Genomic DNA, 27,350 nt, shown 5'->3' on the forward strand with positions numbered 1-27,350 from the left:
TTTTCCAATCGTTCATATGACCGCTATATGATAAAGTCTTCTGGGTATGATAAAATAAAATAAACAATTATAATTCAAAATTCCTAGCAGCCACGCTCGGCCTTATGCGGCGATGACCAAAAAAAATAGTACAAGGGCATCAATAGTATGTAGCCATAGCGGCCAAACGGCTCGTTTAAATTTCGCGCCGTGTTTACTGAAGGTTCCTTAGAACACCAGAGGGCTGCATTAAAAATTTGAACTCAGTTGAAGAAATTACGAACCAATTTCCATCAATGTCAAATTCCTGAAAATCTTCTCATTCTGTTCGGGACACTTTATTGGACATTGGTTGCTCGTGAGATTTTTTAAATATTTATTTTCTGTAGGGAAATTTCATGCCCAACGCGTTTCTCTTACTAAACATTTTGTTGGTCTTTAACATGTGTGGTATTTAGCAAAACTTCAAACATTCCTTCTGGGGTGGAAATAGTAGATGGTTCTATATGATAACACATTTTCTTTCTTTTATTTTTTATGACTTCTGTACATGGGTAGAACTATTGGTCATAGTCGCAGTATTGGTTTGATGAGCCAGATTGCAGTCAAACTAAGCAAAATGACCTAAGTAGCGGTTAAGGGCGGCAAAACAAAAATTTGACAACGCGAAATTTTTAAGGAATAATGGAATTCTTAAAATCCAGGAAGAAAAATAATAAACTTACAAAAATATGCACCTCCGCGTCAAAGAACTATAACCGCATTTTTAACAGCAAAAGAAAGGTTAGAAAAAAGAACCACACTCTATTTTAGATCAAAGGATTGGTGTCTAAAGAGTCCAATAAAATTTTATGAAAATTATCTCTTTTACCCTACACCGTTAACAGCGAAAGTAAGTTTTGTACTGTTATTACCCCAGTATTGGGGCTAGACCAGTTTAAAAAGTATATTGACATTTTGCATCGTTCCTTGAAGGCTTTGCAATTGACTTCAAAATGATGTAGGAAAAAGTTATAGCCAAAAGAACAGCCTTTCCGATGATTATTCCAATGGCTCTTTATTTATAGCTGCTTTGTCTAACCAAACTTATCCTCCTATTAGTGCCCCCTTCTCCCATATTTTTAGTTAGTTAATTATAAATTGAAGTACAAAGTTTACTTTTTTTGGAGGGGAGATTCATATAAAACAATAAATTTGTCCTGTTTTTCATGATTTGTTTAACCAATAATATTTGTTCTTATATAATTTAAACTAATTTATCCCTAATGCCCACAATCGCCATAAACGATTTTAAAATGTGTTTGGCGGCCACATCTTTCAGGGCCGTTTTCTCGTGCGTTTGTTAAATTTAAAGTAGGATTAAAACAATGATTTCACGGTTTAAAGGTTTTAGCCCTACTTTAAATTTAACTAACGGACGAGAAAACGGTCCTTAAGATTTTAAAAATTTATAAAAATTCGATTTTATAGGGGAGAGGTCTGTACGTTGAGCCACCTTTTGTTTTTAGTCTCCCATTTGGACATTCGCTTTTGAAACTTCACGTGTTAGGTACCGATCGAAAGCTTAGTCTTTTAGCTGTAAAATAAAGCAACAACAAAATTTTGTTCCCCTTGGGAAAACTAAAAAATAATTTTTTTTGAAAAGTGCCAAAAAATGACAATTTGAAAAAGAGGTCTGTAGGTTGAGCCACTTTTTAAAGTCAATAATACTCACACAAAAAGTACTTCAAACTATAAGGAACTATTTATTTATGTTAATTTAATCAATTTTAGTTCGTCCTAAATTATTTCCCATCCATTTTTTAAGAACTTCGACCAAATAACAATTAAAATCAAAAGGCTCTTTGAACATTCACTTTTCCCCTAATATCAAAGAAATGTGCTAGGCAGAAAGCGACCTCTGTTGGCCTAAGGCCTTTTTGTATGAAAAACGGGTGGCTCAACTTACACAAAATGGGATGTTTCGGGAAAAAATTAATAACTTTTGTTCTGACTGTCACATTAAGCTGATTCTTTTTTTAATTAGTTAACAGTTAATATACTAATGTTTTAAATATCTTACCAAGTTAATTTAAGGACGTTATTAATTTTGAATAGATTTTTAAAAAAAGTGGACAAAATATTTTTTGGTGCAAAATGGTACACGACTCTCACAGCTTAAATCTGGCTAGAGCCTGGCTTATAATGTTTTCCCCAAAAGTTTAGTTACTGAAAAGGACTACAAAAAAAAAATAAAAAAAATTTTTTTTGTGGAAAAGTTTTGAGAAAATTGAGTGTCTCAACTAGGGATGTCGAAATATTTAAAAATATCGTATCGATGATATTTTTTATTTAAACAAAAAATCAAAATGATATTTGATATATCAGAAAAGAATATCTATATATCAGATATTTTTGATATTTTTGTTTTATTATTATTTTTTTTTAATTTTAAGCTGCATAAGCATTAACCACTAAACATTAACCCACATACGATCTTAAATTATATTTTTATAATTTTTAGTTTATATTTATTAATAAATGAAAGAGAACAATATTTATTTTGGCTTTCTTTTGCTTTATTTATAATATTAAAATCTAGTATTTCCCGCGATTTTTTTTCTTGAATTCTGAATGCTATGCTATGCATTTTCACTTGCCGAAAAATAAATTTTAGCGGCGCTCATTTTTTACATATGTATTTTTTCTTGTCCCGATGAAAAGTGAGACCACTTAAAATTATCAAAAAAATGTGAAAAAAAAATCGATGATATATGATAATTATTCAAAAAAAATATCACGATAAAAATATTTATTTTTTCGTAAAATATATCGATATATTGATATTTTGATATATTTTTGACATCCCTAGTCTCAACTTACAGACCGTCTCAACCTACAGACCTCTCCCCTAGTATTTAAAAATACCTATCGAAATGTAGAATACATTTTTCAAATCGGACCATTCATTTAAAATTTATGCGCAATCAAAATTTTATATCTTTATTTCCCTCGCACTGCTAGCTGAGTGACGGGTATCAGATAGTCGGGACACCCACCCAAATACAGCGTTCTCTCTCTTTTTTAATCAAGTTTCTAGCTTTTTGTCTTGGTTGACATCCTTAGAGAATTTCCCGCAAAAAATTTGCTTGGTAAAGATAGTTTAGTAATTATAAACAAGAGAGAACGCTATAGTTGGTGTCCCGACTATCTAATTCCCATCACTCAGCTAAAGGGAATGCGAACGCTGTACTCGGGTTGGTGTCCCGACTATAATCGTAGCTCAGCTAAAGGGAGTGCGAGGGAGATAGATATATATAGATATTTTCATTGCGTAAAACTTTTTAATGAATGGTCCGATTTTAAATATGTCTTCTACAATTCGAAAGGTATAAATATACACAGTAAAATTGCATTTATACTTCTGGGAAATCTTTAAAGATGTGGGCGCAGAACACATTTTAAAATCGTTAGTGGGCGATTGTGGGCGTTAGAGGGGGCGTGGCGCTCGGCTGAAATAAACTTGCGCTGCGTAGGAGGCCCAAGAATATGTGTGGAAAATCTCAACCTTCTAGCTTTTGTATTTTCCGAGATCTCAGACATGGCTAGATCGACTCGGCTAGTGACCCTGATCAAGAATATATATACTTTATAAGGTCGGAAACACTTCCTTCTAGCTGTTACATACTTTTGCACGAATACAATATATGTACCCTTTTACTCTACGAGTAACGGGTATAAAAATAGTACTTGAACAATAAAAATAGTCGTCCGTGTATTTGTTTTTGCTTTGCGTAATAGATAAACTACTATTAAAGTAGTTACGCTTACGTGATGTGTGTATTTTGTTTTTTACCTTGAAACTGTTTTAAAAAGTTGTTTAACTACGAACAATAGTTACCTTAATGTAACTTCTTTAATATAAAACAATAGAGAACGTTATAGTCGGGTGGGTGTCCCGACTATCTAATACCCGTCACTCAGCTAAAGGGAGTGCGAGGGAGATGGATATATAAAATTTTGATTACGCATAACTGTTTAATGAATATTCCGATTTGAAAAAGTCTTCTACATTTCGATAGGTGTAAATATACACAACAAAATTATTCTTCTCAGAAATCTTTAAAGGTGTGGGCGCCATTTTAAAATCGTTAGTGGCTCTCGGCTGAAATAAACTTGCGATGCGTAGGAAGGCCAAGAACATGTGTGGGAAATCTCAACCTTCTAGCTTTTGTAGTTTCCGAGATCTCAGCGTTCATACGGACGGACAGACAGACAGGCAGACGGACAGACGGACATAGCTAGATCGACTCGAAATTAATTTGCTGCAGTGAAATCAAAATCAATATTTGTCTTGATTAAAAAAACGGTCAGTAGCAAATTCCACCCAGAACGGATTGACCTAAAAATCTAGAAAAATCACAGTAATTACTAAAATAATTAGGAGCCGCGTAAGGGGTACTTTGTAGAACAAAAAACGACCCCAAAGTGCCCCAAAATTCGATTTGTTTTTTTTTTAATTCTTTCTTTTGCCATTTCTCTGTTATAAATGTTGTAAAAATGGTTTAAAAATGTGATGTTCATAATCTTATGGCATACCCGCAAATAACTGCATTTAAATTTCTTGGAGATTCAGCATCCTTAACCAAGTCGCCAATATTTTCAAATTTGGCTAAACTGATGTGACGTCACGCGTCCCCATATGTTTGTATGTATGTTCTGCTGGCGCATGTATGTATGTACATATGTATGTCCTGCTGTCGCAATTTAAGTGTGACCGCGCAAGGGGAATATGAAAATACCACAGCCGAAAAAAATCGATTATATCGCAAATTATTTCTTTTGCGCCTTTTTTTTAAGTAGACGTTAAATTTTAAAATATCGGTAGACCTTACAGAAATTAAGCTGAATTTTACAGTCGAAATTTTCCTTAAAATTGCTTCTGTTTTTTAAAATGCAAAAGCCCGATCAGCAAACTATTTATTAGTTTTCAAATGTTGAGTTATCGACAAACTTTGGATTTGTAAAAAACAAAATCAAACAATGATTTGCTCTGCTATGTACACACACACGCACAAAATAAATATATCCAAAAAATGCGTATTTTACACACACAGCCATTAGATACATATATGCGTGTGTACGTTTGTGTGTGTGCATTGCAGCTGACTAAGGAATTGAGATTCGCTCAAATTCAAATTCAAGATAATACTTATATCCTTTTGCTAAATGAATATTTCATTTACATTTCCACAACATACTTACATAAGACATTTTGTAACCGATTTTTGTGAACTAAAATTCAAATCGCATTGATAATATTAAAAGAACATTAAATATTCAAACCAATTGATTCTCTTGCTCTTTATTACACGTCCCTCATATTGTTTAAACAAATGTTCAAATGTTTAAACAATTTGGTTCACGGCTTCAAGGTGAAAAATTAATGTGAAAATAAAAATACCTTAACAAAATATCAATGGTAAAATGCAGTAATTTGGAATTGCCTTTCTTGATGTCTTTTCTTAAATTAGTCAAATACATAAAGCAAAACATTGCTCCGCATATTTGTTTCCCTTATAATAGTTGTCTACTGTGGATACCTTCCAAAAACCCCCCGGTAGCAAATTCGCCAAGAGTATTTGGTTTGTACTTACCCATGTGCATAAAATTAGCTTTGCTACATTCTTAGGTAAATAATTAATTATCAAGAATTAACATCTTTACAAAGAGTAAACATAACTCGGTTTAAATAGTTTAAAAATTGCATCTTTAAAAAGCAAAAAATAGAAATAGAAAATGTAGAACGAGGTAGCAAGGCCAATATCAACAGGATTTGTTTTAAAGGACCGATGAAATAAAATTAAGCCTAAAATTATCCTATCTCTGGCATTCATTTTTTTTAAATAAGAATTGGAGACATTAATATTTTTTTAACTGTCGAAGGATATCCCATCACATTTTGAAGCGCTTGTAACATTTCAAGGCGAACTTAAATTAAAAATATTCCCTCAAATTTTTTAAATCTTAATCAAAATTATTATATTGGTTGTTGGAGAGCTATGTAAAACTTTTAGCAATTTTTTTAAGAATACAAGTTTTTTTCCAGAGTTAAACGCTAATCGATTTGGAATTGAATTACAAACTTAACGCGGCGTGATAATCCATATTTTGGCAGTTTTTTGCTTTGTTTTCGATAAAGTACTGGTTTGATTTTTGCACTCTTAATTCATACAAAAAAATGCATAAATTTATTTGGGTAAGAGCGAGACAGCAATAGTCAAAACTCTCCGAAATTGAAAAAGAGTTTAATATTTTTAACATTTAATCAAATTCGTATCCGATATATTTTTTTCTTAAAGAAATTTTTTTTCAAATAATGTTTCTAGGCTTTAATGGCAATGGATTGGGAATTTAATTACATGCTCAACGCAGTATGACATTCTATATTTAAATAATATGTTTAGGACAAAATACTAATGTTTTGAATGAAATTAGTGTAAGGATTTGTGTCGAAAAAGGAATCTGTTTGTTTCTGTTTTGTCTATCTGTTAACTTATGCAAACAATCCAAATTAATTTTAAAAAGATTTAAAAAAACACATGTTTTTTTAAGTAGTTTTCAAAGGACAAAATATTTTTGTTTTTACGGATATCAAGGGAAAAAGTTCTGATAAAATCTTTTCTCGGTTTATAGAATAAAAATTAAAAATTAAATTTTTTAAATTTAAAATAAGTACCATAGATAAAGCAATGCTTAATTTTCAATTTTAATTTCCGCAGGCGAAGCTGCGGGCTTCAGACCCTGCTAGTAACTTTATATAATTGTATATTAACTATAAAAATAGTTTGGGTTTGGGCACATTCAACCATTTCTAGCAGTGGCGTAACTATTTTTTATAGTAACATTACGTGTACGTATTAAGTAAGAGTAACTATTTACGTGGTAGAATTGAAAAATTTATGTGGTTGGGGACAATTTGACAATTATAACAGTTAATTTTATCAGGTTTTTTTTGTGTGCATACACTCAAAAAATTTTTTTTCCTAAATTTTAGAAAATCGCCATAAAATTAAATTTTTTCTTAATTTTATAAAATTTTCTGAATTTTAGAAATTGTTTTCTTGAATCTAGGAAAAAAGACCAAAAAACAGAATTTTATGAAAAACCTTTCTAAAATTTGGAAAAATGATTTTTTTTCTTAAATCAATGGTGTTTTTTTCTAGTTTGCTCTCCAAAAATTTTCTTAAATTAATGGCGATTTCGCCATTAAATTAAGAAAAAATGTACTTCAGCCCTTCCTATAATCTAGAAAGTCGCCATAAAAAATACGGTAAATTTTTCTAAATTTTAAGAATTTTTCTGAATTAAAAAAAATGTTTTCTTGAAAACAGAAAAGTAGAATTAGAAAATCACCATAGATTTAAGAAAAACTTTTTGTATTTCTTTTATGCTTCTCACTCTTTCTTCGAAACGAAAAAGAAGAAGACAAGGGGTTAGTCCGCGGCGCGTTGCGACGACAGTTTTTGGCGTATGTATGTATATGTTTATGTGTGTTTGTGCGTATGATCGAGAATTTTCTTGTGCGTAGCTGTAACTTTTATTGCGTTGTTGTTTTGGAAATGCAGTCTCTCGCGAGAGAGTTGCTTGCGTTGCGCTGCATTTTGAACTCTTGTGCTCAGTTTTGGATGAGCATTCAAAGTAATAAGTTTGTGTTGAGCCCATTTAAGAAAGTTAAAGTGCGATCCCTCTAAGAGGCAATTAATAGGTAAGCAATTTAAATAAATTTAAATATAAATTTGGTAAGTGTGTGAAAATTTATGGTAAGCAAAGGGCATACTATTGCAGGCCGCAAATACCATCCTTCTCTAATATTAATTTTTATTTTCGATTGCAGGAATAATTTCAATTTCAGGTATTGTTGATAATTTGGCAGTAAGTAAGTAAATTTTAATAATAGGTAATATATTAAATACCTACTTAATATTAATATTAATAATTTTTATCTTTTTTGTTTTGTTTTCTTTTTTCTTTTTTGTTTAGGAAATATTTATAATGTAATTTTTATCTTTTTTTGTTTTCTTTTCTCTTTTTTCTTTAGGAAATATTTATTATCTTATTTTTATCTTTTTTGTTTTGTTTTCCTTTTTTGTTTAGGAAATATTAATAATTTTCTTTTCATCCTTTTTATTTTCTTTTTTTTTATTCTTGTTTAGGAAATAAAATAGTAAAATAAATATGTATACATTTTATTAAAATAAATAAAATTTTCTGAAAATAAAAAAAGTCCTTTCTTATTTTAAGAAAAAAAAATCTATTTTCAAGAAAAGTACTTTCTGGATTTAAGGAAATTTTTCGCAATTTTATGGCAATTTTTCTTGATATAGAAAAGTATTTCTGCTTTTCAGAAATTTTTTTCTAAATTTTAGAAAATTCCTTTCTAAAAAATACGGTAAATCGCCATCGACTGAAATTCATGGCGAATTTCTTGATTTAATGGCGATTTCGGGCTCTTTTTTTTTTTGAGTGTATAAAGGATTATTTGATCATTTTGTGTTTGTCAGATTGTCCAGTCTATTTTATCTTTTAAGGGCCGTTTTCTCGTCCGCCTGTTAAATTTAAAGGAAGTCCTAAACTCCCTAACAAACGGACGAGAAAACGGCCTTAAGCCTTGTACTCAGTACGGTGAAAGCTGCTAGCTAAGCATAGAAGTAAGCGAGAGGCAAATAGGTAGCTAACGCATTTAGCCGGGGCTTTTTTCACCGCGGTACTCTGACGGTATGGCACGGTACGGTATGGTAGGGAAGTACCAAAAAATACCAGATTTGGGCCGTTTTCTCGTTCGTTTGTTAAATTTAAAGTAGGGTTAAAACAATGATTTTCCATACGATTTCACGGCTTTAACCCTACTTTAAATTTAATAAACGGACGAGAAAACGGCCCTTAGCGGATGAATTCCCATGAACGCCTTTAACCGCGGCCCAAAGAATAGAAAATTTGATCTTTGACTGTGTTTGTGCAGAGGCGTTGTGCCAATAACGAATTTTAAATGGAAGGAAAACCCCAAACACCAATGTCTTCGTTCAGCAGAACAACATGATCACTGATAACTGATGGATCAGTAATCAGTGATTAAGTTTGTTCTGCTGAACACTCATGATACATTTCAATGACGTTAAAATAATAAAACATATCAAACAGTGCGCGCGCAATTTAAAAAAAAAAATGATTTTTTAGCTTTCGCGGATACATAAAAATAAAAAATTGCTGAACAATTATAAAGAATTCAACCGAATTATGTTTTTTTTAAATTAATATGTTAACAAGTTTCGATATTTCGACAATCAGTACATGCCAGAAGCCATGTATCATGTATCAAGAAAAGGTAGCGTACTATTTTTACGCTACCTGATACCTGATCACTGCTGCAAAATTCTTGCATCATTAAGCATTAAGTAATCATGTGCGTTCAGCAGAACTATCGTAAGAAATCCATCAGTGATCAGGTATCTTGTTGTTCTGCTAAACGCGCCCAATGAAAAAGTAGTAGTGGGGAAATACATATCTTGCCTTGCCAACAGCAAATTAAAAGCTTGCTGCTATTTCTCTGCCGTAAAAATTTATTATTTCGTAATATGATTTGAATTACATTTGGCTTTCCAAATCTATATTCCTTTCTAAAAACTTAATTTGTCGCGGTCTTTGTTCCATTGGCGCCAGTATGCAACTAGTTGGAACTGGATCCACTGAATCACTTACAAAAACCAATTTTGCAACACATCACCGCGCAGCCTCCTTCAATACCTTAAAACCCACCACCAATCAGACCACGAAGATGCTTTAATGTCCAACTTGGACTGTGTATTGTCGGATGCCCAAAGAAAAAGCATATATATCCAGTGCTTGCTCCTATGGATTTTGCAGAGATGTGAAAATGTAAAAAGAACAACGAGATATCGACTCAATGGATTAACGATCCTTCAGCACTCTACGTACTAAATGTATGTAACTCATGTTATTGCTAATATATAAAGATGAGTATCCAGGTGTTGAGGAAAAGTTCTGTGGTAGTAGAAGCAATCGCTCCTGCAAGGTCACACATAAAACTCCTGTGTTAAAAAAGTATTGTAAGCTGGTTCAAGGTACAACTAGTGACGTCAAAACGTATGTTTACTGGACATTAATGCGTATGTATGTATAAGGTCCTTGAAAGGATTACTTAGACCTAAGTACTTACATACGCAAGTAGTTTGCGGGAAGAGTAAATGAAAAAATAGGCTAGAATCTTTTTTTGAAAAGATGCATGTTCCCACGATACTGCATAATATTGGTGAAAAGACTGGTCGCAGATTTTCTGCTAAAGTCGAAAGCGTTGGCACAAAACTAGTATTTGTATGTTCAAATGTACATCAGAAGTACTTTTATTCGTCTTGCGCTTCAAGCGCATTTTCATAACAGCTGCTTTTTGTTTTGATTTGACTATTAATTATAGGATATCAGTCGGTAAGAGAAATAAAAGAAAGGAAGTTAATTACGGCAGGCCGAAGTTTGTATACCCTTGATTAATATGATTTCAGTCAGAAGTTTGCAACGCAGTGAAGGAGACGTTTCCGACCCCATAAAGTATATATATTCTTGATCAGCATCACTAGACGAGTCGATCTAGCCATGTCCGTCTGTCCGTCCGTCTGTTTCTACGCAAAATAGTCTCTCAGTTTCCCAAAAGTATTCTTTCTATTGCAGGTAGTATATATGTCGGAACCGACCGGATCGGACAACTATACATTTTAGCCCCCATAGAAAGGATCGGAAAAAAAACGTTGAAAAAATTCTAACTTCGGTGTTTTCTCAAATATTACCTTCTACTTTTGGGAATATTATTTTTTATATATTTCTGAATTTCGGTTTTTTTGTTTTTTAAATCGGATCACTATATCATATAGCTGCCATAGGAACGGTCGAAAAATTAAATGGAAATTAATGGGAAAAAAATTATATCTCTGTTGGTTTTTATTACATTCCCTTCTACTCTGGGATATGACTATTTTGAAATATTTCCGATAGAGGGTATTATAATTTCAGTCAGATGTTTGCAACGCAGTGAAGGAGACGTTTCCGACCACATAAAGTATATATATTCTTGATCAGCACCAATAGCCGAGTCTATCTAGCCATGTCCGTCTGTCCGTCTGTCCGTTTCTATGCGAACTAGTCTCTCAGTTTTAAAGCTATCGCGATGAAACTTTCCCGAAAGTCTTCTTTCTATTGCAGGTAGTACATATGTCGGAGCGAGCCGGATCGGACCACTATATCTTAAGGCTCCTATAGGAAAATTCAAACAAATATAAGAAAATTCATTGTAACTTTGTAGGAAGTAGGCGTTTTGATTCTTGACTACTTAAAAACAAAATTGGAATTCCTGGAACTGCACCGAGGAAGTATTACTTTATCTACAAGGGTATATAAGCTTCGGCTGGCCGAAGGTAGCTTCCTTTCTTGTTTTTCTTTTGCAAAGGCAAAGGGTCAAACGTGGTTTTTAAGATATAGTTTCTTTTGCAAGATTGCTTAGAATTCTTCTTAGATTGCGTTCCCGCCCACGATTTATCACTTTTTTTTAAGGCCATACAGATCGACCCAGTCTAATATATATTATTACTAGCAGGGTCTGAAGCCCGCAGCTTAGCCTGCGGAAATTAAAATTGAAAATTAAGCATTGCTTTATCTATGGTACTTATTTTAAATTTAAAAAATTTAATTTTTATTTTTATTTTATAAACCGAGAAAAGATTTTATCAGAACTTTTTCCCTTGATATCCGTAAAAACAAAAATATTTTGTCCTTTGAAAACTACTTAAAAAAACATGTGTTTTTTTTAATCTTTTTAAAATTATTATGGATTGTTTGCATAAGTTAACAGATGGACAAAACAGAAACAAACAGATTCCTTTTTCGACACAAATCCTTACACTAATTTCATTCAAAACATTAGTATTTTGTCCTAAACATATTATTTAAATATAGAATGTCATACTGCGTTGAGCATGTAATTAAATTCCCAATCCATTGCCACTAAAGCCTAGAAACATTATTTGAAAAAAAATTTCTTTAAGAAAAAAATATATCGGATACGAATTTGATTAAATGTTAAAAATATTAAACTCTTTTTCAATTTCGGAGAGTTTTGACTATTGCTGTCTCGCTCTTACCCAAATAAATTTATGCATTTTTTTGTATGAATTAAGAGTGCAAAAATATGAATTTAAAACCAGTACTTTATCGAAAACAAAGCAAACAAGAGAGAACGCTATAGTCGGGTGCCCCGACTATCAGATACCCGTTACTCAGCTAAAGGGAGTGCGAAAGAGATGGAGAAAAACTTTGATCCGCCGTAACTTTTTAACGAATGGTCCGATTTAAAAAATTTCTTCTACATTTCGATAGGTATTGATAAACACAATAAAACTGCATTTTTACTTTTCCAAAATATTGAAATTTTTAAAATCGTATATAAGCGATTGTGGGCATTAGAGGGGGCGTGGCACCCTTTTGAAACAAACTTGCGCTGCGTAGGAACTCCTAGAATCTGCATGCAAAATGTCAATCTTCTAGCTTTTATAGTTTCCGAGATCTCAGCGTTCATACAGACAGACAGACAGACGGACAGACAGACGGACAGACAGACGGACAGACGGACAGACAGACGGACAGACAGACGGACAGACAGACGGACAGACAGACGGACATGGCTAGATCGACTCGGCTAGTGATCCCGATCAAGAATATATATAGTTTATAGGGTCGGAAACGCTTCCTTCTACCTGTTACATACTTTTGCACGAATCTAATATACCCTTTTACTCTACGAGTAACGGGTATAAAAACTGCCAAAATATGGATTATCACGCCGCGTTAAGTTTGTAATTCAATTCCAAATCGATTAGCGTTTAACTCTGGAAAAAAACTTGTATTCTTAAAAAAATTGCTAAAAGTTTTACATAGCTCTCCAACAACCAATATAATAATTTTGATTAAGATTTAAAAAATTTGAGGGAATATTTTTAATTTAAGTTCACCTTGAAATGTTACAAGCGCTTCAAAATGTGATGGGATATCCTTCGACAGTTAAAAAAATATTAATGTCTCCAATTCTTATTTAAAAAAAATGAATGCCAGAGATAGGATAATTTTAGGCTTAATTTTATTTCATCGGTCCCTTAAAAAAAATCCTGTTGATATTGGCCTTGCTACCTCGTTCTACATTTTCTATTTCTATTTTTGTTTTTTAAAGATGCAATTTTTAAACTATTTAAACCGAGTTATGTTTACTCTTTGTAAAGATGTTAATTCTTGATAATTAATTAGTTAGCTAAGATTGTAGCAAAGCTAATTTTATGCACATGGGTAAGTACAAACCAAATACTCTTGGCGAATTTGCTACCGGGGGGTTTTTGGAAGGTATCCACAGTAGACAACTATTATATCTATGATGGACGTTGATGCACTACGAGCAGTACAAACAAGTGGCCCAACGATACCAAGCACGTGCTTGTTACGCGCGGGACCCTTTATCAATTAGGGCAAAAATGCGAGTTCGCGAGGAAAAGACATGAAACCAAATACTACAAATACTACAACTAAGATTGAAGCAAATGAGATAAAATTTTAGTTTTCAATACGGGGATAGATGTTGAAGTGCAAATTAAATGATAAAGATTGTTATAATTTTTACATAGAACACGAAAAGGCTCATGCAGAGTAAAATTTGATGTACATCGAGGCAAATTAAGAGGGTAATAATTTCGTGTTAGTCTAACGGGAACATTAAAAGTTAAACGGTTTACCAGTTCTACGGAATCAATATCACCTCTTATAAGATTTTGCATAAAAATAGTACCAAGCATTATTCTACGGTTTTCAAGTGTAGGTAAATTAAGCAATAGTAATCTACTCTGGTAGGAAGGTAGCCTTACGTTTTGATCCCAGTTCAAACTACGAAGGGCAAAAAGAAGAAATTTTTTTTGCACCGACTCAATACGGTCGATGTGCACTTGATATTGTGGGCTCCAAACTGAAGAACAATATTCCAAAATAGGACGGACAAGGGAGGTAAATAATAATCTGGTTGTATAAGGGTCATCAAATTCCTTTGACCAACGCTTTATAAACCCAAAAACACTCATAGCTTTATTGACAGTGGCCATTATGTGGCAATCAAATTTAAGTTTTGGGTCGAGAAGAACACCTAAATCGTTAATTGAATATATACGGTCGAGTGGTGTATTTTGAAGAGAATAACTAACAAACGTAGGAGTGCCCCTGTAAAAAGTCATAACGTTGCATTTAAGGCAGTTCAGATTTAAAAGGTTGTACTCACACCATCCCTGAAAACAATCAATATCTGACTGTAAGTTGAAACCGGATCCTACATCTTTATATGATAAACAAAGCTTAACATCGTCAGCGTACATTAGTACACGAGAATGAGCTACGATAGAGGGAAGATCGTTAATAAACAAAGTAAACAGCAAAGGGCCTAAATGACTACCTTGAGGAACTCCAGATGTCACGTTGATCATTTTAGAAACAGCGCTCTTAAATATAACCCTCTGAGTCCTACCATTCAAGTAACTTGAAATCCAAGTTAATAGATTACATGGGAACCCAAGCTGATCTAATTTGAATAAAAGGAGAGAGTGGTTAACAGAGTCAAAGGCCTTACTAAAATCTGTATATATAACGTCAGTCTGCATGTTATTCTTATATCCATTTATTACAATAGATGATAGTTCAAGAAGGTTGGTGGTGGTCGATCTTCGCTTAACAAAACCATGCTGACACGGTGATATTAGCGAGGAACATAAATGCTGCAAATGAGAAGTAATAATACATTCAAATGCTTTAGGAATTGCCGACAATTTAGAAATGCCTCTATAATTCTGAGCATCCGCCTTCGCACCCTTTTTGTGGAGTGGAATAATGAAAGAGTCCTTCCAGATAGTTGGAAAAACTGATGATGAAATAGACAAATGAAAAAGTTTAAGAATCGGTTTACAAATGGTTGAAGCACAAAACTTAAGCACACTCCCAGGGAGTCCATCAGGACCGGGAGAATACGTTGGCGTTGTTGTTGCTAAATCCTTTAAAAGAGAACTTTCGGTAATTACAGGGGTAAAAATACAATTAGCCCTATTTAAGTGGTTAGGGTAGGTAGGGTTTGACCAAGCAGCCGAACTATAAGTAGTTTGGAAAAACTCGGCAAATAAATCCGCAATTTCAGAATCCGACGATGCCTCTTTTGAGTTTAAACGTACCGATGAAGGCAATGCCGAAGACTTTCGCTTGGCATTAACGAAGTTATAAAACTGCTTCGGATCATTTGAAAACTCGAATTTACATCGATTTAAATACATGGAATAGCAATGACTGTTGAGAACATTAAAATCTGAACGAGCCACAACATATTTCGCAAAATCAGATGGCTTTCCCGTTTTTTTATACTTTTTATAAGTGTTGGATTTAAGATTTTTAAGTCTTTGAAGCTCATTGTTAAACCAAGGAGGCCTGTTTAGCTTCGGAGGAAGACTGTCAGGTACGCATTCGTCAAAGAAAGTGTTTAAAACGCTATAGAAAAGTTCAATTGCACTGTCAATATCCATGCAATTGTACAAATCAGTCCAATTATATTGAGAAATCATGTAGTTTAGTTTATTATAGTCACATTTACGAAAGCATCTCCTTTTAGTTTGAGGAACTAAAGGAGAAAGGGTATCAGTACAGGGGAGGCCAATTGTCAATTCCAAAGTTGGATGATATTGGTCTTCAGGTACAACAAGTGCGTCAATTCTAGCTACAGTGACTTCATGCGGATCTAAAACAAAGACTAGATCTAATTGTCTATTTAATGAATTTCGTATAAAGCTTACTTGCTGTAACGATAATTCTAAAAGGCCATCCACAAAATCATGGGCGGATAAAGGAGTAGCGACAAGTGAGTCAGTGGGAAGAGACCAAGAGATATTTGGGAGATTAAAGTCACCCAAAACAATCAAAAGGTCTCTGTTAGAAAGAAAGGATAGAACAGATTTAATAGCAGACAGATGGTGCTCATAAATTATTAAATCAGAGCCAGGAGGAATATAAGAGCAGGTTACAAAAATAGATAAGGATTGAATGGAAACTTTGACACTAACAAATTCAATATCGTTAGGGATATGAATGTTAAGCCTCTCCGATGTTAAACTAGAGGTAACGGCAATCAGAACACCACCCCCCCTACGCGGGGAGCGATCGGTCCTGTAGGTGTTAAAGTTCATTGACAAAACTTCAGAGTCAGATATCTCTGGTTTCAGCCAAGTCTCCGTAAAAGCCAAAATATCTTCAGTAAATGCAGAGGAGTCAGCATAAAGCTTTGGTAGCTTCATATTTAGTCCTCTAACATTTTGATAAGCCAAAAATAAACCTGTTAGTTTTTTGGCACAGTGGAAGGCCTATTATTAGGCACAGTGGAAAGCCGATTATTAGGCACAGTGGGAGGCCTGTTATTTGTTCTCGGTTTATTGGGAACAAATTCTTTTATTACCAAATCATCATTAAGCCAAAAGCTTTCAGAAAGTAGTACATTAAACACATCAGGCGGAGCAAATATTTTAAAAGAAGATATCCTACGGGCGTACGAAAATCGAAATTGTTCAACTTCAATGTCCTCGGATGGGAATTTTTCACGTATGAATTCCATAACATCCTCAGATTTGGTATCCGGGGTAAATCTAGAAACAAACAATTGCTTCCTATGTGGAACAACTGAAAGTTTCTTACGCCCCCCAGCAGCAGTCTGAACCTCACTCGGCTGGGACCCAGAAGCGGTTCCTACTGTACCTACGGTCAGCACCGACTTCTGTAGCTCAGGTTGGCATCCAGAAACAGGGTCACCTCCGGAACTGGCTGTTACCATAGGCACAGGTGGCTCGCTTACCCCTGTACCGACCGGAACTGCTGCAGCTACCGAGTTCAATGTTTTGTTATGTTTCACGGTCTTATTAACCGCCCCTGAGCTGGCTTTTTTCCGTTTAGGCGACTCAGTTAATAATAATTTCTTATTATTAAATTGGTCGCAAACTGAGTTGAACCCGTCATTGAGCTGTGTGAAAACTCGTGAAAGGTTTAATAGTCCGTCTCGAGTCGATTATAAGGGAAACAAATATGCGGAGCAATGTTTTGCTTTATGTATTTGACTAATTTAAGAAAAGACATCAAGAAAGGCAATTCCAAATTACTGCATTTTACCATTGATATTTTGTTAAGGTATTTTTATTTTCACATTAATTTTTCACCTTGAAGCCGTGAACCAAATTGTTTAAACATTTGAACATTTGTTTAAACAATATGAGGGACGTGTAATAAAGAGCAAGAGAATCAATTGGTTTGAATATTTAATGTTCTTTTAATATTATCAATGCGATTTGAATTTTAGTTCACAAAAATCGGTTACAAAATGTCTTATGTAAGTATGTTGTGGAAATGTAAATGAAATATTCATTTAGCAAAAGGATATAAGTATTATCTTGAATTTGAATTTGAGCGAATCTCAATTCCTTCCCACCGGGAAAATTCCTCTGGAAAATAACATATTTTCAAGAGGTTTTTCTATAGAAGCGGAAGGGACTAAACCTCATTCACCCCTTACATTTCTTCCATCTCTGGTTTCAAAATACACGGGGGTGACTCAAAAAGTAAGGGGGAAATGAGGTTTCTATCTGGATCTCTGGCAGAAGAATGCAGGACAAAATCCACTGGTTTTTCGACTTCCCGCATTATAGATTTTCCACACGTACCCAGTTATGGTTTTCCTCCACTTGCAATATCTGTTTTTCTACACCCTCCCAGTTTTGGTTTTTCCAGACCCTCGCAGTTTTGGTTTTGCACTGCTTTGCAGTATCTGATTTTCCACACTAAAAATCATGTTTTTTTGTAATATTTGTTTGTGTATTTATTATCGAAGCATTGGAACTACAAATTTTTAATGAAGCATTCCCGGGTTTTGCTTGGCCGAATGCAGTACTTAGATATCCATTTCTTGTCTGTCTTCTGAAAATATCAAACATAATTTAGATATGAATGTAAGACCAGGAATAATAATAAGAGTAATTACCATTATTAGGTCTTCGCACAAAATTAAAGGATCTCTCTAGAAATTATGCCTGGTTTGCCATGGCCGATCATTTACCCTCTGTTCAGTTGTTTTATGTCGGGTATCTATACCAAAAACTATGAGAAGAAAAAATAAAATATGACAAACGCAGGCGCAACACTTCTGGTCCCAAGAAGTCTCAGTCGGCCTGGCTGAAATAAATGTAATATTTTGATTAAGTTAAACAACTAAGTTAGTACTGAAGTACTATTTATACAACCATTTAATGAACACCTCACACCATTTACCACTGGTAAAGATTAAAAACATTTCAAGTGTCACTGAAATGCAGAATTTGTGTTGAAGATAGCATCCGGAGGCGTATATTTATTAATGGCGAAAATATCTGTGATACTAACCTTTGTAACGCTGAAATAAAGGTTATAAAAAGACAAAATTCATTTTATCACGCACCTTTTTATTGTTTTTTAGATTAAAATTAACTATTTTCACTTTTTTTTTTTCACTTTTTCCAACAAATTTAAAAATGATGTGACCCTGCATTATATTCTTGATAATACCATACAAAATGCAGATAAATGTGGGGTAAATTTCGTTGTAAAGTTGGGTCACACTTTGGCGCCGAATAAATATTTAAACAATACTTTTCAGGGACCGTAATCATTAAAGGTTACGTATATTATAGGTATATTAGGCATTTTTCGTGTTATCAATACCACCAAAACGAATTTTTATATTTTAACAACACTTAAAAATGGCTTAGGCCACGATCTGACGAACAAATTATTTTATTTCACAGAAAATGTTTAAAAATGTAAAAAACAACAATAGTTTTCTTTGTAATTTAATGTAATTCCTTGATAAATGTGATCAATTATTTTAATCGTCTTACCGTGGCTTTTCTCTATAATTTGGTTGAATCCCACATTCATCCTTATTATTATTTGAAAAATGTTGAGTAAAATAAATTAATATTATCATTATAGACATTATGATAATAATGTTATATAGTTTAATTTTTTTGATTAACAATTATTAATATTTTTTCTACGACTTTTAAAATTACTAAAAATTAAAACTAAATGTGAGAACAAGTCTTTTGGTTTTGGTGTAAATCATAGGATTTTTTAATATTATAAGTTGGTGATTTTTTTTGTTAAAAAATATTATAATCGTAGTGCCACAGAAATCACACAGCGCATAAATGGCCTGATATTGATGCTACTCAGAAACCCACCCTCATTTAACGCTCAGAAATTATCTATCCCTACACCGCCGCCTGCAAAAAGGAACAGGATTTCAAGAACACAAAAACCAACTTCTCACATTCCCGCTGGGTTAGTCAGCTGCAATGCACACACACAAACGTACACACGCATATATGTATCTAATGGCTGTGTGTGTAAAATACGCATTTTTTGGATATATTTATTTTGTGCGTGTGTGTGTACATAGCAGAGCAAATCATTGTTTGATTTTGTTTTTTACAAATCCAAAGTTTGTCGATAACTCAACATTTGAAAACTAATAAATAGTTTGCTGATCGGGCTTTTGCATTTTAAAAAACAGAAGCAATTTTAAGGAAAATTTCGACTGTAAAATTCAGCTTAATTTCTGTAAGGTCTACCGATATTTTAAAATTTAACGTCTACTTAAAAAAAAGGCGCAAAAGAAATAATTTGCGATATAATCGATTTTTTTCGGCTGTGGTATTTTCATATTCCCCTTGCGCGGTCACACTTAAATTGCGACAGCAGGACATACATATGTACATACATACATGCGCCAGCAGAACATACATACAAACATATGGGGACGCGTGACGTCACATCAGTTTAGCCAAATTTGAAAATATTGGCGACTTGGTTAAGGATGCTGAATCTCCAAGAAATTTAAATGCAGTTATTTGCGGGTATGCCATAAGATTATGAACATCACATTTTTAAACCATTTTTACAACATTTATAACAGAGAAATGGCAAAAGAAAGAATTAAAAAAAAAACAAATCGAATTTTGGGGCACTTTGGGGTCGTTTTTTGTTCTACAAAGTACCCCTTACGCGGCTCCTAATTATTTTAGTAATTACTGTGATTTTTCTAGATTTTTAGGTCAATCCGTTCTGGGTGGAATTTGCTACTGACCGTTTTTTTAATCAAGACCAATATTGATTTAGATTAAATTAGCTATACCGATTTATAGCTCCAGTTCACAGGCCTTACATAAAAAATGTATGAGTTAGGGCCGGTTTCTCGAGTCCCTGTCAAAGTCCCTGATAGCTATCTGTTCGAAAAACTTAAATACCAGATAAACTGTTCGTAAGAGCAAATCCGCTTTCTCGACTGCTTTAATTTATCTGAACGAGAAACAATTACAGAGTGCTGTTAATGCACAGAATTGTGCAGTGAAGCGCAAAAAATGGCATGCTTCGATTATTTCATCAGCTGTTTGGGTATAATTCAAAGCAAAGTCAGCTGTGATTTCGTTTCTTCTTCATAGTTGGCTTTGGGAAATCAGCTGTCATTCTATCGAGTCGAAAACGCTTAACAGGGACTCCGAGTCCCTGTCAAAGTTAGCTCTCACATTTATGCTCGAGAAAGCAAAAATGCCTTAGCAGGGACTTTATCTGTTCGAGAAATGTTAGCCGGCACTCGAGAAACCGGCCCTAAATACTTTACATATATTTGTTTTACTACAAATTTTTTTTTGTATAAAAAAAATAATTTTGTGTTTTCTCATTTTCAGTGTGATCCCAATAGATTAAGAATAAAGAAGCTTGTCATGTCATGGGAGAGCATTGATTCTAAGGATCTGCTTAGGTATTTAAATATATTAACTTTATATACTTACATTAGGGTGGGTCGATTTGGGATCCCAAAAATCGTATTGGGGGAACGCAATCTTTAAAGGATTCTAAGTCATATTGGCAAACATATGATATTTTCCTCAAAGAAGCTGTATTTTTTATTCGCGTTTTGGGGGTCAAACGTCATTTTAGACCATAAGTATGTTCGCCAATATGGCTTAGAATCCTTTAAAGATTACGTTCTCCCTATACGATTCATCACTTTTTCGGCGCCATACAAATCGACCCGCCCTAACTTACATATATGTATGTATCTACATATTTGCATACATTTCTTTTTACTTTTAGCATCCCACCTAGCCAGAATCTGTCTGCAACACACTTACTTACATCACCTGATGGCTCGCGTTACCTATTGGAAAATTCAAACGGTTTGAAGATTAATTATATTCACTTGCCTGTGTAAAAAATAATCACGCTTGTATCATAGAGCTACAAGATTTTACCTTTGTTATACCTTGCGGAGGATATTATGAATTTAGCCAGAAGTTTGCATCTTAGTGAAGGAGACGTTTTCAACCCTTTAAAGTAAACACGAGTTTAGCACACCATGATCAACCCGTCATATTTCTCTATATCTCCTTTCCCGTTAGATATTTTAAGTTTCTGTTTTCACCGACCTTTGTGCTATAAATATAACAACTTCCGCTGTTAATATCGTCCCATTCGCTTTTATCATTGTTCTATGGCAATTTTAGTGGATCAACAAAATGATTTTCAAGTCCTTTCAAATGGTATAAAAATCTCCAAACCACATATTTTTTAACCATTTAAAAAATAATGAAAGAGGTACATATCATTAAGATTGGCTGGTCTGTCCGTCTGTCCGAATACCACAAAATTTCATTTATACTTCTCGGAAATCTTTAAAGGTGTGGGCGCCAGAGACATTTTAAAATCGTTAGTGAGCGATTGTGTGCGTTAAAATAAACTTGCGCTCCGTAGGAAGCCCAAGAATATGTGTGGAAAATCTCAACCTTCTAGCTTTTGTAGTTTCCGAGATCTCAGCGCTCATACGAACAGACAGACGGATATGGCTATATCGACTCGGCTAGTGACCCTGATGAAGAATATATATACTTTTACTCTACGAGTAACGGGTATAAAAACATTGTAGAAAGTAGGCGTTTTGATTTTTGGCATTGTAAAAACAACATTCTATGTAGGAAAACCTGCAAGGGTATACATATAAACTTCGGCTTGCCGAAGTTAACTTTCTTTCTTGTTATACCCTTGGAGAGGGTATTATAATTTCGGTCAGATTTTTGCAACGCAGTGAAGGAGACGTCTCCGACCACATAAAGTATATACAACCCTAGTCAAAAGTATTTTCTCAAATTTGAATGTTAACTGTACTCATATTTTGAACTTATAATATAAACATTTTGGCACCTATGGAAAGAGCACTTCAATTCCGTTTAAATGACACAAAAATTTTCTTAACCCATTAAGCACCCTTTGAAAAGTGAGCAAATTAGACAATTTTTTTTGAAAATAAAATTTTCAACTTTTTTGAAAATAGCTATTTTTGCCGCCATTTCTTCCTTTTCATACAAAATTTTACTGAGAGGTCTCCATTCAAAAAATCATAAAAAATACAAGGAAAAATATTTTGAAACATTTTTTTTGCAGGTCTTATTAATTTTGATTGGGGAACAACTTTGCATCAAAACATTTTTGTTTTAAGCCCCAGGAAAAAAGTCGAAAATTTGACTTTCGCAAAATTTGCTCACTTTTCAAAGGGGTCTTAATGGGTTAAGAACATTTTTGTGTCATTTAAACGGAATTGAAGTGCTCTTTCTATAGGTGCCAAAAGTTTATATTATTAGTTCAAAATATAAGTACAGTTAACATTTACATTTGTGAAAATACTTTTGACCACCCCTGTATATTCTTGATCAGCACCAATAGCCGAGTCTATCTAGCCATGTCCGTCTGTCAGTCTGTCCGTTTCTATGCGAACTAGTCCCTCAGTTTTAAAGCTATCGCGATGAAACTTTCCCAAAAGTCTTCATTCTATTGCAGGTAGTACATATGTTCGGATCGGACCACTATATCTTATGGCTCCCATAGGAATAATCAAAAAAATAATAGAAAAACTATTGTAACTTTGTAGAAAGTAGGCGTCTTGATTTTTGAGAATGTAAAAACAACATTTTAAGTAGGTATACCTGCAAGGGTATATAAACTTCGGCTGGCCGAAGTCAACTTTCTTTCTTGTTTTTAATTCATTTTTTTAACTTACGACTTTAATTGTAGTGTTACTATTCAAAGATCAAAAAAAACCAATTACATGTGTGTAGAGGTTCCTCCGCAGAACAAGTTGCCAAGTGACAACCTCTCTAACGCCCTGGTCGAAATCGCTTTTATTTCATTTATTTATTTTAGCGATTAACTGCTAACTTAGACCTGACCTTCCTCTACTTATTACATATTTTCTACGAATTCTATGTACCCTTATCTTAATAGAGTCTGAAATGTCTCCTTCTTTATTAGTAGTATTGTTTCTTTGTTTGGTGTTGGCACGCCTTTTAACAATTTTAATATTGTCGATACTTCTACAATTGATAAATATGTTGCAGATTTGTGTCAATTAGATGAGAGTTTTTCCCGACTGGCGGGATATGGGTCCAGTCCTGATGTAGGATCCCGTTCCCTCTGGGCTGGCCAGGGGGTATTGCGATCAGGTTCGGTGATCAGTTGCTTTTTGTCCTGCCAACAAAGTCTCAAGCAGTACATAGCTAAAAGAAAGGTAAGGCTGTTAGAAGTAGGGAAGTAAATATTGATGATTTAATCCATGTTCTACTCCAGATCGAGCGTGGACGACGTCTATATGAGCAAAACAACCAAACAGAGGCAGTACGCACATGGCGTAGTGCACTAAAAGGAACCTGCCAACCAGAGGACTGCTTCCAGCTACTGGGATACTTGTATGTATGAGCGTTCGGAGATCCCTAAAAAATGTAGCCGTGCAATTGCGAATGTCATTAGTGTGACTCTAACCAATCAAATGTGACTTGAAATCTGAATTTTTTTATGCCTATCGGGGTGCTAAATAATTTGCGAACAATATATTAAAAATTTATAAGCAAATCATTAAATATCTGCTAGATGACCAGAGTTCGGGCAGTCGTTTTACTGCTTGCATAAATCCATATTTTTAAGACTCCTTTAGCTGAGTAACGGTAATTTGACAGACAAGACACCCACTCCACCATTGCGTTTTCTCTTGTTTTTGTATCTAAACATCGATTTGTTTTTACTTTCAATTCACAGGTACCAGGCCCACATGGACTGGGGAAAATTTCGTGAAGCTATAGAATTTGGTCATCAGCAGCTTGGGTGAGTTTACATAAGGCCTTCACCGATATATCCAATCTACTTACATATGCCCATCTAAAACAGAAATATGACTTTTCGGAGAGATTCGTTCAGATAGCAAAAGATAAAGGATTATTCCATTATAAAATATCGGATTTTATATACGACCCATTGTTGTTATAGGGCATTATTAGGCATCTCAAGGTCATGACTTTAAGAAGTCCAAGTAGTCCACATTATGCCAACACACACAAAGGAGCGAAGAGGCTGCAATGTACATGCATGTTTCAAACAAAGTCCAACAACAACACACTAAGTGCTTGATTAGTTTTTCGCAGTTTACCGCTCTGGCGACGCTCTAATTCTCAACCAGTTAGAGCGCTGCTTGCATGGTAACCCACTCCTGATAATTGTAGTTGCTTACTACATGAAACATGCATGTACAGTGAAGCCTCTTCGCGCCTTAATGGGGCATAAAGGCATACAAAAGGCGACTACTATATCTACTATTTGGGACATTTTCAAAATTAGTGAACTAAACTAGTGTTTGTAAATATTGCCCTTTCTTATTTATAAATTCGAATATCTTCAGAATTTCAGAGGAGCTGGATTCACCAAATATGCGCGCTGAGACGTACCTAAACCTCAGCAGAGCTCACGCTTGTTTGGGCGGCTTGGAGCGATCGCTAAGTTATGCTAGGCACTCACTTTACAATGAGTGCGGCACTAAGTGCCGAAGTGGCCTTGTCCATTTGACGGTTGCACGAGTATATTTGGAAATGGGTGGATTCTCTAGAGCTCTGGAAGGATTGCAGGGTGCCTACAAGATAGCCACAGCTATTGGAGATCCATCGCTTGAGTTACAAGTGTATGTCGCGCTGTCTGAGCTTTTTGGACGGCTTCAGGATAACGACAAAAGCGCAACGTACGCTTCTAAGGCCTACGATTTATCACGTTCCCTACAACTAGGTGACCTGAACTCATGCCACCATAGAGCCGCGTTATTGCGAATGGCTGTTTCTCTGCGAAAGCAGGGCGAGCTCGGAGATGCACAAGATTATTGTAAGGTAGTGTCAAGTCCATTTAAGTTTATTTACTCAACGTCAATTGTGCTAACCGTTGATTGTTATTCCGTTTAAGGAGGCCACAAAGCTATCTCTTATATCTGGAGATCAGGCCACTTACACGCGAAGTATTCGCGTTATGGGTGACATTTACCGGAAGAAAATGGATATGGATGTAAGTATTCGACTACACAAAAAAAATGCATGTCACCGTAAAGTCGAAATGGCCATGTTAATTTCTGGTCATGCGAAACCCAGATTGTTTTTACATGAAGTACTCTTTTCGGCCAGGTCAAATTTACCTGGCCTCATATCAAATAAAAATTGATCTTAAATAATGTAAAATCGATCTACGCTTCATATCGACTTTTTTTTGGGAGAACACTTGTATCAGTGGTTAATTTACAAGTTAACTGGAAGCTTTTTTCTGCAAATGATTGGTTCAGGAGAATTACATCTAAAACTCAAACCTAGTGGTTAAGTAGTTGCCGTTACCAATCCTAAGATAACATTGTGCAGCAGTTTTAATGCTTTTTAAATTTACCTCGATGGATGCTATATTCTTGGATTCGTTACGAATTCCCAAGATAAACTGCGTTTTCCAAAAAGTTTCCCGACGCAAGGATTCTTAGCAAAAGGACCTTAAAGTTCTAAAAACGCTGAAATTGGCCAGTTTTCCGGAGAAATTTTGGGAAAACGCAGTTTAACTTGGGAATTCGTAACGTATCCAAAAATATAGCATCCATCGAAGTAAATTTTTGATGCTGCATAGTGTAATTAATTTCAAGACTTACAGGCCACTTTTAGATCTAGAATGTACCTATGTTTGTATCAAATTTTATTAAACAAATTAAATTGTATTTATGCGGTTATTCCACGACATTGTTAGGCTCATTCATTAGAGCAACTTTTTCTCAGCCTTTACGATTGTACGTAGGTGCGAGCAAGGCAGACATATAATTTTATTTATAAAATAAAATTGGTACTTGGTACTGTGATTAAAAAACTTGCGGTGCGCAGGAATCTCTAGTTTAAACTTTCCAAATTGTCTCTTTATACCCGTTACTCGTAGAGTAAAAGGGTATATTGTATTCGTGCAAAAGTATGTAACAGGGAGAAAGTAAAGTAAAGAAAGTAAAGTAAAGTATATATATTCTTGATCAGGGTCAATAGTCGTGTCGATATAGCCATGTCCGTCTGTCCGTCTGTCTGTCTGAGATCTTGGAAACTACAAAAGCACACAAATTTCTTTATTTCAGCCGAGGCCCCCTCTAACGCCCAAAATCGCTTACTAACGATTTTAAAATGTGTCTGGCGGCCACGCCTTTAAAGATTTCCGACAAGTATAAATGCAATTTTTTTGTGTATATTTTTAGCTATCGAAATGTAGAAGACATTTTCAAATCTGACCATTCGTTAAAAAGTTATACGCAATCAAAAAAATGTTATATATCCATATCCCTCGCACTCCCTATAACCGAATGACGGGACACCAACCCGACTTTAGCGTTTTCTCTTGTTTTTGGTAATATAGTCACAGAACTCAACTTTAGCGCTCTCTCTTGTTTTAAATTAAATATTGCATTAAATATTTTTAAAATCTAAGACATTTTTTGACAACCAACAACATAAAAATATTATTTTTAGCGCGCATTCCGGCAATACGAACAGGCGATGGGTACGTCAGCAAGTTTGGGGGATCGTATGGCTCAAATGGAAGCTATGGACGGAGCTGCCCGTTGCCTGGAAACCTTGCGTCTTCAAAACAAAATCTGCAACTGTAGACCGCTGGAGTTCAACACTCGGCTTCTGGAGGTTGCTAGCTCAATTGGTGCCAAGGTAAGAACCATATAGTAAGACAAAACGAGCTTCCCATAGAAAAGTAACAAGGCTTTCGTTTGTGTTTTTTAACAGCCACCTATTATGCATTTATATATATTCTGGTTATTCCCTAAGGCTTAGTACTCAACCCAACAAAAAGTCGTCCAAAACAAA

At 34.5% G+C, this 27,350-nt stretch overlaps 1 protein-coding gene across 9 annotated transcripts in view; it reads left to right on the plus strand.

Annotated features, from left to right (window-relative positions):
* LOC108065094 (43 kDa receptor-associated protein of the synapse) overlaps nt 1–27,350 on the plus strand; it is a 53,533-nt gene that overhangs the window by 20,619 nt on the left and 5,564 nt on the right. For 2 of the 9 annotated variants that reach the window (XM_070218098.1, XM_070218104.1), the window contains exons 2-9: nt 20,850–20,923; nt 21,259–21,341; nt 23,553–23,722; nt 23,782–23,900; nt 24,247–24,312; nt 24,884–25,358; nt 25,432–25,530; nt 27,003–27,194. In XM_070218098.1, the coding sequence (XP_070074199.1) occupies nt 20,850–20,923; nt 21,259–21,341; nt 23,553–23,722; nt 23,782–23,900; nt 24,247–24,312; nt 24,884–25,358; nt 25,432–25,530; nt 27,003–27,194 (1,278 nt within the window). Of the gene's footprint in view, nt 1–9,795; nt 9,960–20,167; nt 20,336–20,849; nt 20,924–21,258; nt 21,342–21,554; nt 21,705–23,552; nt 23,723–23,781; nt 23,901–24,136; nt 24,156–24,246; nt 24,313–24,883; nt 25,359–25,431; nt 25,531–27,002; nt 27,195–27,350 lie in introns of those variants that run through there. The other 7 variants (XM_070218101.1, XM_070218100.1, XM_044395356.2 and 4 more) reach the window with 6 other exon arrangements.

This window comes from Drosophila takahashii, chromosome 4 (assembly GCF_030179915.1).
Source record: "Drosophila takahashii strain IR98-3 E-12201 chromosome 4, DtakHiC1v2, whole genome shotgun sequence".
NCBI lineage: Eukaryota > Metazoa > Arthropoda > Insecta > Diptera > Drosophilidae > Drosophila > Drosophila takahashii.